Here is an 18,107-nt window from a genome sequence, read left to right on the forward strand (position 1 = left end):
TTCCACTGACAGTCTGGCGACTGTGCTTGTCCGCTCCTTAGCAACCGCCCTCCCCTTGCTCGTTTCTTATCATGAGCCCGAATTGCCACAGTTACTAGAATTGTGTGACAGTGTGAGGCTTGTCTGAGAACACGAAGGATTATGTATCACCTCAATATTTGGAAAGAAGCAGCAAAGTATCTTTTTCTATCAAATTGGCTCATTATGACACTTTCTGGCCCGTGGAGGCACATTGTCTTGAGGCCTCGGCAGCTTTTTCTCATTTTATACTAAGGATCTGCGTGCGCTGGCGGTGCCCTTGCCTGGCCCAGATTCAAGTCTCTTCTTGGCTGGTCTTGATGCTGTGTTGTCGGTGAGGTCTCCATTCTCCCCTCCCTGCCCTGCACTTGGGGTAGCTCGGGGCCCACATTTCAGCCCAGAGAAGCGCCCTGCTGGAACTTAGCCCTGAGGTCTGCAGTTGGACATGGTGAGGTCAGGAACAGAAAATCCAGCACAGCCCACTGCCCTGATTATATTGCTATCTGCCAGCGCTGCCTGACGCCCCGACTGTGGTCAGCCCCTCGTTTTCAGGACTCATTCACGGCTCACCACTATCTTCCCCAGAATCACATCCCATCAAGTCTCAGGGAAGCGATGGCCCTGAGATACTGAACTCTCTTCTCCTGAAAGCTTTTTTCCTAATGGATACAGTGATGTCTTTACCTTAAAACAACTGGCTTTGTGCTTGCTATTCAGATTTTTGGTATTGAAAATATATTGTTTATGGATCCTTACATAGGTGGGAACATTATAGACAAAAGCAGTGAGTCAGGCAACACAAAATTTAGGCAAGTGGTTCTGTCTGGGTGAGTATGATCCAGAAGGGGCTCAGATAGGAAAGCTGAAGCCCAAGAAAAGTTCTGCTTCTTAATCTAGGAGGGTCATAGGTGCTCTAATATCTTTAGTTACAAATATAATACATTTCACAGTAAAAAATGAGCTTTAGAGGAGCACAGATAAGCACCGTGTAATGGTCCAAGGAGCTCGTCTCTGAGTCAAAGATGAGAGTTTAATAGAGGGAATTCACGACTGTCGGGCAGATCTTTTGGTTGGTTTTGGTTTACGTCCTAGAGCCTAGCTCAGCTCTGAGTAGGTGAGTTTGCTGCAGCTAGTTGAGTAGCTTAGCTAGTGAGTAGTTGAGCTATAGAATGTCAACCCAGTGGGTATTGCGTATTAGAGACGGGAATGGGGGTTGTGGCTGTTGAAAGGAAACCTGCGGGACCCCAGCCCCTCCGGGCATCAGCCTCAGGAATCAGGCTCTGAGTTTCAGTCCAAGAAATGGAAACCTCTGCTAGAGGCTGCTGCGTGATTCAGCTTCTCCTAAGAACGGCAGAGCCTGTGGAGGTGACTGGTTTTCAGGGGAGTGATGTAGTTTAAAATCTGAGCCATGAATAGAGAACTCTAAGTGCAACCTGCATGCAGAGTGTGTGGGGAAAAAAACCAACCATGTTTCCTGGCAAAGGCTCAGCCTGGGGACCCTTTCAGCGCCGATGATCATACTTTACAGAGTCCACGAAAAGCCCCGATCAATAAGTTGTCAGGAAAGTTTTTCTTTGACGGCATGTTTTCCTTTTCCCCAGTTCACCAAGTACATTCTCCTTTGGAGGCTTTGTTTTAACTCTTTCAAGTCCCAGTTGGAACATCTGACTTGCGGAGAATCGTTCATGCAAGAATTTACATTAAACCAGATAGAAAGTTAGCTAATTAATAAATAAGTAGGTAAATAGGTAGCAGATAGCTCTGCATGAGTCTATAAATAATCCATTTATTTAAAGAGTCTAATGTCAGGATGGAACTAGTAGATCGGGACTGCATCACTGATAATTACTTTGGGTTTGGATTCTTTAAAAGAACCTCTAATAAAAGGAAGCAACGGAGAAAGGAAGAACTATTTTAGGACTTTTTTTTGCTTATGCTATTTTATACTTAAACAGAATTGACAGTTTTTGAAATACATGGTTGGAAAGATTTTTCTGTACAAATTAGAGAAGCCCAACTTTTCCATAGGAGGCCATATTCCTCCTAAGGTCTGTAACAGCCACCATTTGGGGGGACTTTCACGTACAGGCGGAGGGACCCGGGGGGTCTGTGGGAATAGGAATGCTGGGTCCAGCCTCTTGTTGGCCCCCCTGCCTCAGGTCCCACAGCCAGGACGCCCAGCGAGGGGACCGTCTGTGTTCCATCTCTTCCCACTACCCTGCCGGCCTCGCCATGCTCAGCCTATCCTCACTGGCTGGGATGCCGGGACTCAGGGACAGAGAGGCTGGAAGGAATTGCAGACAACTGCATTTTAAGAGAAGTCACCCCTCTCCTCAGTGCCTGGTCGTCATGGGCTCATTTCCTTTTTGTGTATAAGACAACTCAGAAAACATGATGAGAATCTTCCAAGAATCTCGATTATTCCAGTGGTTCCCAGGACCCTTTTTCTGCCCCCCGGGTGCAGGAGGTCTGCATGCGTTCCACCGGCAGCCGTGCCTGTCTCCCCTTAGGTGGCCTCAGCATAGGGAGGAGACGACATCTGGTCAAGAGTCACTGCCTTGTTTAAAGTGAATAACTTTTAAAACCTTATAGAGTATTCCAAAAGGAAAAGAAAGTAAAAACAAAGAGTACAAGACAGGCAACGAGTGAAAAGAAAGTCTCTCTCCCGCCCCCAGTTCCGGGTCCCGAGTTGCCCTCTCCCAAGACCACCCAGTTCCCAGGGTCTTTGGGGTCCTTCCAAAGATGTTCTGAGCAGATAAGCACTGGCTGGGAAAGCAGATCTCTGTTCACTGGATAATGTATGTTAGAGATGATTCCTCCTCTACCCAGGAGCGCGTGCCTTATTCTTTTTCACTGCTGCAAGGCACGGAAGTGCTGTAATTTATTTAACAGCCTCCTGCTGATGAGCGTGAGGTGGTTTGCAGACCTTTGATATTACAATGTGGCAACACGCAACACGCTGTACACCTTTTAGACCCACTGCTGTATTAGAGGTGAGCACAGACAACTGATAAATTACATCCTGCATCTGCACTTGCCATGGGACGTAACCCGGCATCATTGTTTCTGGAATAATAATGATAATGAACATTTATTAAATGTTTACTATGTATCAGGTACCGTGCTAAACACCTTAGCTGGATCATTGTTTTGTTATAGTATTACCTTGATTTTAACATTTAGTATTTATATTAATAATATGCTTACATTGTTTATCATACAAAATATGATAATATACATTCCATAAATATATTGCTTATTATTTAAATACATGAATTTATTACAAAAATAAATCTATTAAAATTAAATACATAATATTTAATATTATTACCTTGTTACAGTATTATCTCAATTTTATAGATGAGGCCAGATAGCATATAAGTGGTGCAGGGGGGATTTGAACCCGAGGTATCTTCCCCCAGAGTCAATGTGCTAAACCACCCATTCAATTATCTACCGTCTGGAAGGTCTTTTGAGCTCCTAAAGGGTAGCAGGGAGCATGGTCTCTTCAGAGCCACGTGCATGAGAGCAGCGCATATAGAGGGGCTCCCGAGTGAACCCCGGGGACGTCTGGCCAGAACTGGTGACCACATGTTGTTGCTGGGTGAGCACATGCCCGTCGGTATCAATGGCGCCTGTCCCCTGGAGGCAGCGCTGCAGCCCCTCTGCCTGACTCTGGGAGAGCGTGGTGTGTAGAAGTCAGTACGTTAGACGTGGGCTCATCAGATGTTTTGAGCACAATTCTCATTTTATTTTTAGTAGAACCCAAAGTATTTTCTGGAAGCAGCGAGAAGCAACAAGAAGGAGCACATGTGACTGTGTCTGCTCCCCCAGTGGAACAGAAGCTGGTTAAAGATCCCCTTCCTGATGGGTCTAGCTCTCCAAGCAACAGCTGTCAGTCTAGTGACCTCTCTGAACCCGCAGAGAGTCAACAGCAGAGCCTCCCGAAACTCAGCATCCCTTTACCTGGGTGCCTTTGCCCCTTCCAAGATTTATGCAGATCTCCGCAGGAAGACCATGGTGTTCAGATAGAAAGAGAGTTCCTGGAAGGTAAGGAGCGAGGGAGGTAGGGTTGAGATGATCCTTCCTTGATCTTCGTAGGGAACACAGTGCAGGGTCTTCCTGGGCCCTGGTTCACTGGAGCTTCCCTTATGAATCTGCCTTTTCTCCAACTGTACAAGCAGAGAAGGAGGCAGGACCAGCGGGTTTAAATAGTGGGCAAGTTCTGCCTCCCAAGCAGCGAGAAGACAGCACTGCCTGGGTCAGGAAATCCCAGCCCTACTGTGCACAAGGCCAGCATTGCCTGAAGCTGAGAAGAAGGCCGCTCCCAGGTACCCAGCAGGTTCTCGGGCCTCGTTAGGGAACGTTTGAGATCTGGGGTGGCTGCCCTGAAGGCAGCAGGTGCGCCAGGCTGACGGTGGTCCTCAGTAACTGACTGGCCAGGATAATGGCCAGGGAGTGGAGACCCCATGTGTGCCAGGCGCTTAACAAACAGAGTGCGCTGACCTCACAGTGCCTTTAAGATAGGTCCCCATCTCAGCCTCTCACAGAATTCAAACCAGGCCATCATTTCTCTAAAGGCCAAGTGGCTGACCCCTACTAATATTGCAGTGACCATTGATATTTAAAAAAACATAGGAATGAAATAGAAAAAAGATCTGTGGTGCCCAGTTACAACAGAGGAAAATTTAGATTTCCTGTCACTCTAAAGATTTTCCCAAAGAGCTATGGATGAGGACAGAAAGGAAACGATTATAGAGCTTTGGATTATAAAAGTTAAAATATTTACGGTAATTGATAAAAACATTGTTTTCTTGAAACCCAAGTGAATCTCTAACTCATTATTCATCAATACATGAAAGGAGCATGTATTGAATACCCACTATACCATCAAAGAAGCATTTATTAAACACCTACTGTGTGCCAGGCACTGTGCACGGTGCTTCCTGCCCTCCCCTCCAGGTGCTCTCAGTCCAGTGCCAGAGACATCAGGGTTGTAACTATGCCTGTGGTGAGCCATCAGGAAGCTGAGGACGGCCCCAGATGCTGCAAGAAGGGGCTGGACAGAGACATCCTCCTCAAGGAAATGATTTTGAGAAAGAACTGGAAAGCTGATTAGAGGTTTAAAAATCAGACCCTAAGGTGAAGAGCATCGCAGGCTGAGAGAAAAGCACACACAAAGCAAAGAATGGATGGAAAGAGCGTGGCTGATTTGGGGTCCAGGGGACCGGAGTGCAGGGGTGGAGGGGAGGCTAGTCTGAATCCAAGGTCCCGTGGGTCAAGTTGGAAGGTCCGTATAAATCCACTCAGAGAGTCTGGACTGAAGCCTGGGCCAAGCCCTTGAAGGGGAAGAGACCTAATTAGATTTGCTCTGAAGGTGATTGTCTCCTGGACGACGTGGAGGCCGATGGGAGAGGGCCGGGCAGGGAGGCTGAGACTGGCTAGAGATGAGTACAGACCACACCACTGGGGAGGACTGGCCACGGTAGGAGGGACTTTGAAGATAACGGACAAAGCTTTGTCGTGAGCACTGGAGAATATGAGTGTGTCCGGACTGCCCTTGCGTCGCCGGATCTGTGCTGGGGAAGGATGGGAGGAAACCGCGGCTTCCCTGAGTATAGGGTGAGCTAGAATAGAGGTTCACCAGAGATGGAAGCAGTACCATGGAAAGTGTAATTAGCTGTAGCCGGAGGGGGTTGGGGGACAGATATCTGGGTTCGTGGTTAGGCCTGAAGCAGGGATGGGGGAGCAACAGGGAAATCTCCAGAAAAAAACTGGAGCAAATGCTTAGAAGAACAAGGAGAAGGATTTGCGCACCTCTAAGCAGCACGTGGTTGCTAGAGCATGAAAACCGGTAGCTGGAGGGCAACACCCACCCTGAACGAGCCACGCGAAGTCTGCGCTCCTTGTAGGGCTTGTAGGTAGTAGGGGACATTGATGGATCTGGGGTGGAGACAGGACAGCTGGTCCAGACCACAGAGGATCTGGGTGTGAACGGCGGAGGTTATAATGGGGGGTCAGTTAAGAGATTCATGGGACCACGGGGATGTGTCCTGTGGCCACCTCTCCACCCCCAACAGAGCGAGCTGCTCCTGGGCACCTGGGCTGGCAGCGTGGAGAGAGGCATATGGTGAGTATGACGCGGCCCAGCCCTCAAGGGAGTCACAGGCCTGGGGGGTTAAAGCGCATCCTGTGACGGCCCCCCGATGCCGCTGAGCGTGTGAAGTGTGTTCCACCGCAGGTACACACAGAGGAGGCAGGAGGGGGCGTTTTCTTGAAAAACTCAGGCTCAGCCTAGAGGTCGGAGGTCACTGGGTGGGCACCAAAGGGGCTTCGTGGAGATGCAAAAGCGTGTGTGCGAGGAGTTAGGGGACCACCCGTGAGTCTCAGAACCGCAGAGGGTTGGTAAGGCTGTGGTCAGGGCTCGTGTGGTGAGGGGAGTCAGGGCGCCCCGACGGGAAGAGGGGGCTGGGACAGACACTGTGTTCCAGCTGGAGCAGTTGGTCACTAAGTGGTAAGTGAATACGTATGAGTCGCCCCCTCTCACCACCCCAAAGGCAGCCCTGCCCGAAATGCCGTGGCATCGACTCATCCTCTGACCTCTTCCACCGAGGAATGTCAAAATAGCCTCAGGATGGGGCCCAATCCCGCGCTGAGACAGAGAGAGTTCCGATTATGAATATACAGCCAGGGCTAGTCTCTGGTAGGTTAAGGGGAGGGATAGATAATTGAACACCGTTCCTCTGTCTTACATCGTTAGCGTAGCAAACATAAGATAAATGAACACATGGTCCCCAAACAACCCAACTGAATAATTGCACAGGACACACTTAATAGGAAGCGCAGAATAGAAAAAGTTTCTTTGCATCGGGAGCAAAGGCATTTTGAACGTCGGAAGCCAAGGGAATACCTCCACGGCGTCATTAGCCAATCTCAAGGGCCGGCTGCCTACAAACATGCCTCCCAGTGACCAGGGCGGCTGGAGGTCTGTGATGAGGCGTGATCTCGTGGGTTTAACGAGGCCCATTAATAACCCACTGGTGTTTCTATTTTCAAAATTGCCTTCCGTGTCTAATGGCGTTGAGGAGCCAGGAGAAAAATCGCTCGGTGCTCTCTAAATGGAATTCGAATCTTCTCTCCCAGGAGATTACACGTGCTGTGACTTGGTTGTCAAGATAAAGGAATGCAAGAAGGGCGAGCAGCCCACCGCGCCCGAGCCCGAGCCAGCGCCCGCCCAGCCAGAACGCCCCCAGGGACCAGAGACCCACGACCTGCCGGAAGACTGTTCCCAGAGCCAGCCAGTGCCCGCAAGCTCCTTGACCTTGCAGGTAAGGCCTTCCATGCATCCTGGCGTGATTCCCGCCAAGGGGAGACTTTTCCCGGGAGAGCTGGTGGGCACGTGACCTCACTTCTGCTTCTGAGGCTGGAGACCTGACTCAGCTTCCTGGTGGCTGTGTGACTCTGGGCAGGTCCCCTAACCTCTCTGGGCCTCTGTTCCACCATGTGAGTAAGGAGGTGACGGTGTCTACTCCACCGGGCTAGGATGGGGACCGCATAACATCAGCAGCGGCCGTGACTGGAGCAATGACAGCATTTGTTGAGAACTTTCTGGTCCCCAGACACGGAGGGGGTCACTTCGCGGGCGTCAGGGCCTTGCGTCCTCATGGCACCCCCGTGAGGCAGGAGTCCGTACAACCCTATCTTCAGATAAGAACATAAGCCTTTGAAAGATTAAGGAAGTCCCAAAGTCATGGCCTTGGGTTCAAGGATATGGAAGCTCTCATTTTGTGTCTTTCCCCAACTGTAGACGTAATACGTACACATTTTTTAAAGTTCAAAAAATATATAGGTATAAAGATCAGAAGGACAAACGATCTGGAGAAAGCCAGCTACGCCTGCTGGGAGACACAGGATGCATTGTCAACAGCCCTGCTGACGTGCAGCGGGGCTCCACTTGCTGGCCCTGCACCCCTGTCCCCCAGGTGGTCCCAGCGTGAGAGACTCACGTGCTCCCAAAGCAGCTTTTGAGCCCCCATCCTCCGGGCGGGCAGCCGGGGCAGCAGCCACTCCTGGGCCCATAGGCCGTCCCCAGGGGCCGTCTCTCCAGGCCCCGGTGACTCGTGCCTGGGACCTGGGGCTGGCACCTTGGAGGCCAGCTGGCCAAGAGACTCCTTTCCTGGCACGGCAGCTAGGGGCGCGAACACGACACGGATGGAGCCCACGTCGCCGTCTCCCCGGAAACTCTGAGCTCCCCGGGGGCTGGGAGAGGCGTGAGGCGGAGGACGTTTACACTGTGGCAGCACCTCCCGAGGGCCCGTGCTGAGCACCTGCTGTTTGCAGAGCTGGGGCAGTGGCTGTCAGGGAGGCGATGTGGAGGAGATATAGGGCACCTGCCATCCGGGAGCTCACAGCCTAGCATGACAATACACGTGCATGAATCACTCGCGCGGGGTGGTCCGTGAAGCACCACTGTGCTCAGGCCGAACAGGGAGACCTAGCAGGTTGCTGGGAGAACCGAGACTTGAGCCGATGGGTGGAGCCGGGGGTGGTACTCCAGGCAGGGGATCACCTTGAACAGCGGTTTGTAAGGAATATCAGGTTAAGACAGTGAAGGGCAGGGTGGGAAAAGCATGGGACGCCCAGAGCTGAGGGTCGCCAGGCGATCTACTAAATGACGACGAGCCTCGGTTTTTGCCTCTGTCAAATGGGGAGAAATGTATCCGCCTTCCAGAGTCAATGCAGGGATTCTCAGACAACAAATACACATAAAGCATTGAGCTTGCTGTCTAGCACAGAGCAGAGTGCGTCAGTGGTGGTTATTCCCTTTCAGTAAATCTGTGTTGGGGGCTTCGTCCACGCACGGAGTGGTGGATGCAGTGAGAGATGAGGCCGAAGAGGAAATACGGGAATTCTGACCTCCCCTATGGAGCTCGCAGAACCATTCTGCAAAGGCAGAGCTCTCCTGCCAGCTCTTTCTTCCTGGGAGGAGAAGCTGTTTCCGTTAGCTATGATTACTGTTTCTCCTGAAAAGGCACATGCTTCATGCTGGGAGGATGATCTGGTTCTGTGCTTCTTGAGGCATCCAGCTCCCTGCAAGAGCAGCTGACTCGGAACGCCTCCATTCCTCTCCCACCTGTGTCGCTTTGGAATATGGAATTTAGGGCATTCAGATTTTGGAAATGGATTAATTGACAGGCAGGAGAAAGAACGGGTGGAGGTGTGCCTTTGCACTCACAATTTGATGCTAGTAACGATCGGTCGTGCTGCAGTGGGGCCCTTGGTGCTGACTGAGACCTATGTTACCAACGTGTCTGTTGCCATCTTTGCGTGCGGTGTTGGGAGAAAATTGGGATGTGCTCATGCGTCAGCCTCTCGACCCAATCAGACAGATGTGTTGCCTTTCTGCATCATTTCTCTTAAAAAGAAAATGCTTTCCTGGCTCCTCTTAGGAGGCCCTGGAAGTCCGCAAACCTCAGTTCATATCTCGCTCGCAAGAACGTCTGAAGAAGCTAGAACACATGGTACAGCAGAGAAAAGCCCAACGGAAGGAGAGCCTGGGCCAGAAGCAGAGTCTCCTTCCTGTCCGCGCCAATAAGAAGCAGTTCACCGTTCCCCACCCTCTTAGCGGTAAGCTACAGGTGGCTCGGGAGGGCTGGCGAGACTGCCGGATCCTGGGGCTGCGACCTTCACCCAGGCTGGTGGTCCAAATGGTGTCCCTGTCATATGCAGGACTCATGTTCGCCCAAGTACCCAAACCTCAGGGTCATACAGCCTGCCCTGGAAGCCAGCCCGTCTTGAGAGATCATATACGGGCACTGAACTCAGCAGAAATAACTTGGGACACACATTTACCATTTTAGCTGGGAAAGTAGCAGCCCAGGGTAGCCGGCTCACATTCTTGGCTCCTTAACAGGTATTTGCAAGAGGTGCCCTTTGCCCTTGATAGATTGCAAAACAGGTCTCAGGGTGAGAGGTTGACTCCAGTTTGTCTATATCAACATTCATCATCTTGAAACCCCTTTCCTGCTGTGAGCTCAGAGAAGGGATGGCCAGCTTTCCAAGCGCCGGGAGGCCGGTGTCGCACTGACCCTGCAAGGGCAGCACTCGTTGACTCACTGGAGAAGGCGTTATCAGGCCCCTTCTCTGGGCCAGGCCCCATGCTGGGAGCTGGGGAGAGTGCAGTGAGCAAGGCTGGCCTCCGTCCTTTCTTCGTGGAGCTTATAAACAGACTATTAAACCAGCGAGAATAACAAGAGACAAGGGCACAGATGGGGACATGGGAGCATATTCTGATGGCCTGCCAACTCAAATCTGAAAATCTGGAGGCCTGGGGAAACCTCCGTTTTCTTTCTTTGGATAGAGGAACAAGATCTTTCTTCCTAGGAAAATGTTCTGGCCCCCAGGAGGTGAAATCCTGGGCCTAATTCTGAATAAAAGTCCTCTGGGGAAATAACCATATTCAATAAAATGCAGCTTAGCGAATATTACCAAGATCTTACCAGGGGGATGGGGGACAGAGGACAGAGCGGTTGGAATAGGATTCCTGTTAACCACGGGCAGGCTAGGTCCCCCTCAGCCCCCCGCGGTGCTGCTGGGGGAGTCGTCCAAGAGCCCAGAAAGGGCAAACTTGAACGCATCCTTCTCGTGGTGAAGGATTTAGTAGTACACCTGCTGCTCAGCCCCGGTAACACTTTCCGGGATGCTAAGAAAAGGAAATCAACAAAATACATGTGCAAGGACTTTCCCTGCTTGCAAATGTGTCTCTCACCGGCTTTGGAAACCGATTGGCAGATGGAGGCTATGTGGGTGTGTTCTCTGGCGGCTCCTTAGTTTCCGGCTCAACAGAGAGCAATCTGGGTTCGGGTACAGATTTCTCAGGTTGCCGTGAGGCTCCAAGTGTCAGTTACAACTGGGGGTCCCCCCAGGGCCTTCAGCGTCCAGGCTTGTTCTGGGGAGGGCTACCGGGGTGCCCATGGTGTGTGGGCCACTTGGCCTCAATGTTTGTGAAGATCCTGCTTTGATGAAAGTGGTTAGATAAACAAACGTGTTGTCAACAGACATAAAACAGTGTCACGTTAGAGCTCAACAGACGCATACACAAAAAATGGTGTCTAAGAGTCTTCCTTTTCTGTCAGCTCCCGTCACTTTGTGTAGGAAAAAATGGAGACGCGTGGACATTTGGGAACTTGTCATGCGTGGGGCCATTCCTGCGTGTCCCCTGGGCCAGCTGCCTTCCGCTGTGCCATACCGTGGGCCTCAGCGTTCTGGAATATCATCATCTCAGATATCAGAGGGAAGCTGCCTTGGTCATCTGTATCCACTTCCTAGGGCTGCCGTAAGAAATGGCCCTAGACTGGGTGGCTACAGTAACAGAACTTGCTTCTCTCATAGTCTGGAGGCCAGAAGTCCAAAATCCAGGTGTCCACAGGACTGATTCATTCCTGAAGCTCGGAGGGAGGGTCCGTCCTGTGCCCCTCTCCTCGCTCCGGTAGCTTCTGGCAGCTTCTGGCATTCCTTGGCATTGCTTGGCTTATAGATGCGTCATTCTGACCCCCGCCTCCGTCTCCCTTGTGTCTGTGTGTCTTTGTGTCCAAATTTCCTCCTCCTATAAGGGCACCAGTCATTGGAGTAGGGTCCACCCTCGTCCAGTATGACCTCATTTTAACTTGCATACATCTGCAAAGACCCTATTTCCAGATCAAGTCACAGATGCAAGGGAGGGGGCTTGAACGTATCTTTTAGGGGAGACGGTTCTATCCACTCCATCATCCAGTGGTGATGTTTTGCCCCAAACAGATATTATCCTTACACGTTTACATTCCTTTGAATGAAAACCTTAAAATCGTGTATAATAATAAAAGGTGATCAGACCCAGTCGATAGTCTTAAATAAGCGAGGCACCTTTTTATTACCCAAATGACTAGAATGCTCTGGGCAGAGGCTTCAGCGCAGGATTTTACGGCCGTCCTTGCGATCCCCGCGGTATTTACGGTCGATGAGAGGTTTACTCTCGTGTTTGTTTGTGTTAGGTCGGCTCAGTCAGACAACTTCTGAAACGAGAGCCTCCTGTGCGAGCTCTGGACGAGCGCAGGGCTTGCTTCAGGCTCCATTAATCGAGTCTGCAGTACACATCTTGTCTTCAGCCTGTCTGCTGGCAAGATGATAAAAGCGAGGTGCAGATGTTTTTCTTACACGCTAAATTAGTTAATAAATCATATTCGTGAATGAGCTCCGGCTACAGCGTCAAGACATCTGTTAGAGGGGAGCCTCGGGTTGCTTTCCGAGCTGAGATAGCTGCCTCTGACTGATCAGGGACCACCTGGCACAGACCTGAGAGGTTCGGGTGGGACCTCCGGCAGCTCACGAACACCCACCAGCGGAGGGGCCGCCGGCAAAGCGCGCGCCTGACGTCCAGGACAATTACAGCGAGGGCCAGAGGGCCCGGCCCGCTTCCTGTTGGCTAGTGAATCCTGAGCAGCCGCTAAGGCACGGGGGCCGTGACACACGTGTGCGGACACGCGCGTGCGCGCCTGCTCACGTGCGCGAGTGTTCAGTTGCCTCCCTGTGGGGAGATGGCGGATTTTCAGGACCAGCTGGGACCAGAGCAAGTCTGGGAAGCGGCGTGATAAAGGTCCTGCCTGCAGCCCCAACCTGTCTTAATAACTCATCTTCTGTAGCTCGAGTCCCCAAAGCCAACAAATGCCTGGCCTCTTTCCTAGTCCAGGAGCCCCTGAGCCACCTGGGCTTGGCTCCAGCAGTGACGCAAGGCACATCTTCACCCATCTCTTAGCAACCCCTTAGCAAAGCCCCTGGTCTCAGGGGACCTCCCCACCTCTTGGGGAAAGCGCACAGGTGAAGAGGCCATGACCTCGGAATTTGCTGAGTGCCGTGAAGGGGGGTTGCCATGGCAACCCGCAGGTGGTGGACTTGCTCCCACCTTGGGATATGGTCCCGACGGAGGAGACCTCGTGCTGCGTTAGGATGAGGAGAGACTGTGAGGGTGAGTCGTGGGGCGGGGTGGGGAGGGTGGCATGTGCCGGGGGAGGGTGCGGAAGCACCGTAGGGCGAGGTCGCTGGGTGCTCGGTTCAGCTATGGCTGGACCGTAAAATGGGGGTGGGGAGCAGAGGGGGAGGCGGAAGCGCCGCAGAGGAGTCCAAGGGGCTACCAGGCGTTGAATATGCTGCTTCTGGGTTTCTCCTTATTCTGCCGTCCAAGCTGAGGCTTTGTAGCTCCAGGCAAGACGTGATGAAGGCAGACTAGGGCAAGGCAGTGGGCTGCTGAAGGGTGACAGAGGCAGAGGTTCCTAGGTGGTGGAATCGGTGGGACGTGGTGACTGCCGAGTCGTGGAGAGAAGGTGAGCCTCGAGGAGGCTGGAAAAGGGCGGGAGGCCGGCCTTTGTCCTCAGCGTCTGAGGCACTGACTCTCTAACTGTGGGGCTCTCTCTCCTTTCCCTGTAGGGCTCCACCTGCCCATGTCCCCTGAGTTACCGGGGGCGTAGGAGGGGCTTCCCCATAGTCTCTGCACAGCTCCTGGGGTCCCGGGGGGAGGGGCTGGTCATGTCGAAAGGCTGACCGTAACGTGGAATTAGAGAGTTCCAGAATCAGTCAGTGCTTCTGCCCGGCAGGATGCATTTGAGACAATATGGGCTGAAAGCACGTGGGAAGCATCAGGTACAGCACCCCCAGGTAGTAGGCAGTTTAGCACCTGCAGTTAGTAGGTGGTACAGCACCCGCAGGTAGGGGCTCAGTCAGTATCTCCTGGCGACGAGTCTGTGGCGTTATCCTGCGCTCACTGCGACTCCCCCAGCCGGGGCCGCGCCGTCTTCAGCTTTTGAGCCTCCCTGCAGCCCAGACCCCTCCCAGCCTAACTTGCCCACCTGCCTCCCTTTCCCAGATGGTCTCATTGGCTGTCCTTCTTTATCCCCGGGAACGTTCACCACCAGCGCCCCCAAACCACCTGATAGAAGCCCTGTCTGTCCCTCTTCTTCTCTGCCCTGCAATATCCTGCCTGAGCCCCTAGTCCATCTCAAATCTAGCTTCTGTCTTAGTCTCTTGCCCCCAGAGCTCTCTCCTGTGGCTCCTGTAATGCATGACCCGGGCCGCGTGGGGACTTTCACTTCTCAGTTGAGCACTTTGCTCACCGTGAGTCACTGCTGCTCCCTGTACCCAGTGCTGCAGCCAGTGGGGAAGCTGGGCAGTGCTCAAACACAGCTCGGCTTGCCTTGCCTCCGTCGCGGTCTGTGTCCCCTCTAACGGTTGGCGTGGGGTCCCCCTGGCTCTTCTAGATTGTCTTCTTGACTGTGAGTATATGTAGGAAACCCACCAGGAAGACCCTTCTTCCAGCAAGCCCCCCCTGCCTGCTCCCATCCAGTCTCCACCTCCCCACCTCTTCCATTGGAGCACTCCTGTCTCTTGTATCTCTCTACACGGTCTACCTCCTTACCTTGTCACTTTGGATTATAGCCATGTGAGTGTGCCAGAAAAATCTCCCTGGATTCTCAGTGCCGGTGGGCACACACCACACCAGGTCACTCTGGGAAGCTGTGCTGCGTGTAGCAAAGCAGACGAACTTAATCTGAATTGCATTATCCACACTTCCCAAGGTGAGCCAAGCACAGCCATTTAAATCACAGACCAGTAGAGGAGCGGAATTCTCCTGGAGGCACTGCAGAATTCCTTCTCCGGCTGATCTGCTTCCACTGATGATTTTTGGCTGGAGCAGGTGTTAAAATTAAGTTGCATTCTCCGAGCATGTAGCTAGAGAAGTGGCCCAGCAGATAGGAGACGGCTGGGGAAGTCAGTAATCTGAGTAATAAAAATGCGCTGTTCATCACGCAGCTATAGCACTGGCCACACAGCCCCTGTTATTGCTGATCTGATCTCATGAATGTTTTTCCGTCAAATCTTCTGAATAAATATTTGAGCCTAGTTCTCCCAGTATGAGTCACAAAGGAATTTTAAATGCGCTTATCAGATAAAAGTCAATTGTTACTTCATCAGTCTGCAAAGAAAACAAGAAGCATGATTTAGCTAAAAGACTGTTTCCCTAATTCAAAGATGTTTGCACGTGTCCTTCTCGGACCAGTGATAAAGGTTTTGTGTTGTGTCTTTTTCTAAGAAACGAGGGATAAAAAGATCACTTCATGTCTGTTGATTAGAAGTAGACCTGTTTTATTCTAATTAAAATAATTAAACACAGAATTGTAGAATGGTAAGGAAAAATGTCTTTATGGGAACTCTCCCAATTGCCTGGATTTTATTTTCCAAATGATTTCCCTTTTATCCCACAGTGCAGTTCAGTAATAAACCTTGCAGTGACACTAAGGATATAAATCTACTTGGCAACCAGAATGAAAGTTTATTCATCAACTATAAATCACGGTATTTTGTGGTTCTCTAAATCAGCGGTCCCCAACCTTTCTGGCACCAGGGACTGGTTTCGTGGAAGGCAATTTTTCCACAGACTGGGGCGTGGGGGGATGGTTTCAGGATGATTCAAGCGCGTTACATTTATTGTGCACTTTATGTCTATTATTATTACATTGTAATATATAATGAAATAATGATACAATCCACCATAATGCAGAATCAGTGGGAGCCCCGAGCTTGTTTTCCTGCAACTAGGTGGTCCCATCTGGGGCTGATGGGAGACAGTGACACCCGACGCGTGTTGCTTATGTCCAGTCTACTCCGTAATGTGCAGCTTAATTGTCACTTGCCACTCACTGATAGGGTTTTTTTGTTTGTTTGTTTGTTTTTGCGGTACGCGGGCCTCTCACTGTTGTGGCCTCTCCCGTTGCGGAGCACAGGCTCCGGACGCGCAGGCGCAGCGGCCACGGCTCACGGGCCCAGCCGCTCCGCGGCATGTGGGATCTTCCCGGACCGGGGCTTGAACCCGCGTCCCCTGCATCGGCAGGCGGACTCTCAACCACTGCGCCACCAGGGAAGCCCTCACTGATAGGGTTTTGATATGAGTCTGCAAGCGGTTGATTTATTCTGGTCTCTGTGCAGTCAAACCTCTCCGCTAATGATGATCTGTATTTGCAGCCGCTCCCCTAGCATCACGGCCTCAGCTCCAGCTCAGATCATCAGGCGTTAGATTCTCATAAGGGAGCGCGCAGCCTAGATCCCTTGCATGCGCGGTTCACAGCAGGGTTCGCGCCGCTACGAGAATCTAACGCCGCCGCTGATCTGACGGCAGGCGGAGCTTAGGCGGTAACGCGAGCGACGGGGAGCGGCTGTAAATACAGATGGAGCTTCGCTCTCTCACCCGCCGCCCACCTCCTGTGGTGCAGCCCTGTTCCTAACAGTCCACGGACCGGTGTCAGTCTGTGGCCTGGGGGTTGGGGACCCCTGCTCTAAATAATGCTGGGAAACCCTGGAATTGGAGCAGTGAACGTCACATCAACAGCTAGCCTTCCAGACACGTTCTAGATGTTGCTCTTTTATGGTGAAGTGCGATTTGAGCCACTGCTACAGTTCCTTTATATGAGTGATTTAAACTTGCTATTCAACACACACACATTCTTAAGAAAATGTGGCGAAAGTACACCAGATTTTATATATCAATATATGTAAAGTCCTATTCTGTAGCCACAAGTAATCATTTGAAAACTGAGAACGAATTATAACTGTTAATATTCTGCAGTTGTCACTTTTCTCCCCAGCGTCCTTAAGCCTAGACTCTCCAAAATGCATTCCCGAGGGAGACCAATCCCTTCAGATTGTTTTGTATGCTGTATTCTCTGGGAGGCTTACAATGCTCATGTATGTTAAGGGCACTGATAAGCTCTCTAAACTTCTTTGACCTTGGAATGCTTTTACCTGACTCTTGAGACTCCACTTTGGAAATATAGCTCTAGGCATGTTTGCTTATAAAAAAATATCTACCATGTTTTGCTAAAGAAACCCCAACTGGAGTTTCAGTCTGCCATTTCCCACAGAAATCTGGGACTGTGCGAAGGAGGTCTTATTCTCCTTATCTGAATGCCTTTGGTCTAGCAATTCCAGAAAGTGACGACTGAGGGCCCTGGGAACCTCTGGGCAGTTGGGGTTGTGGTGACGATTTCACAGTCTGTGGCCAGCTTGCCTCACTGGAAGCTTGTCCATTGACAGGCCCTGGACCTGTCTCCATGGGGGCTCCCCTGGCATCTGTAACAATGCCATCATGCTGTCACCCAACACAGAGTCTAACAGAGAAAGGGGAACCAGTCAAAATCCCTTTGGAGAGCACTTCACAAATGTCATAATGTGAAATAACCAGGGCGGGTGGTGTTGTCCATACCAAGAGGTGAGAAAATGGCTAGAGGAAGCAATAAACTGCCAGAGAACTAACTGTGTAACTAGGGCAGAGGCTTTCCTTCCCAGTGACACAGGCAGCTGAATCAGACTATGCCACTGGGGTCTCTGGGGCTGGTGATCTGATTGTCTGTTGCCACGGCAAAGAGAGGTTCTCCATACCCTCAGAGTAGGGTTGCCAGATCCATTAAATGAAAATACAGGATGCCCAGTTAAATTTGCATTTCAGAGCATCAAAACATCATTCAGCGTAAGTATGTCCCAAATATTGCATGGGATATAACTTAGGCTAAAAAAAAAAAATGTTTCATTGTTGATCTGAAATGCAAATTTAACTGGGCATCCTGTATTATATTTGGCAGTCCTTCCTCAAATCCTGGAAACCCATGTAGGGACTTGGCTTTTTTCCTTATCACTCTTACCTTCTCTCAGTGCCCCGCAAACCTGAGCGAGCGTCGGAATCACTTCCAGGGCTTGTGAACTCACAGACCACTGGTCCAGCCCCAGAATTTCTGGTCCAGCTGACCTGGGGCGGAGCCAAGGACTTGCATTTGTACCAAGTTCCCAAGTGATGCTGAGGCTGCCGGTTCAGGGAAGGAAAGGGAAGCAGAAGCCACACAGGTGTTATTAGCATTTATGTGAAAATATAAGCCTCACTTTGAGAACCACAACCGTCTATCTTCTGCCGAGAATAAACAGCCCATTGATTCCATCAGCAGCTCAATTCTCGGGCCTCTTACCTATTCACTCTGAGACCTATAGGTTAAGTTGCTGAACTGCAAGCTTGTCTA

The 18,107-nt window shown here is 51.2% G+C and overlaps 1 protein-coding gene across 3 annotated transcripts in view; it reads left to right on the forward strand.

The window, feature by feature from the left end:
• Nucleotides 1-18,107, forward strand: part of ADAM12 (ADAM metallopeptidase domain 12) — a 675,955-nt gene that overhangs the window by 197,857 nt on the left and 459,991 nt on the right. For 2 of the 3 annotated variants that reach the window (XM_059053840.2, XM_067024332.1), the window contains one exon: nt 7,162-7,346. In XM_059053840.2, the coding sequence (XP_058909823.1) occupies nt 7,162-7,346 (185 nt within the window). Of the gene's footprint in view, nt 1-7,161; nt 7,347-9,467; nt 9,646-18,107 lie in introns of all 3 variants that reach the window. The other variant, XM_059053844.2, reaches the window with a different exon arrangement.

Source organism: Kogia breviceps, chromosome 2, assembly GCF_026419965.1.
Source record: "Kogia breviceps isolate mKogBre1 chromosome 2, mKogBre1 haplotype 1, whole genome shotgun sequence".
NCBI classification, from domain to species: domain Eukaryota; kingdom Metazoa; phylum Chordata; class Mammalia; order Artiodactyla; family Physeteridae; genus Kogia; species Kogia breviceps.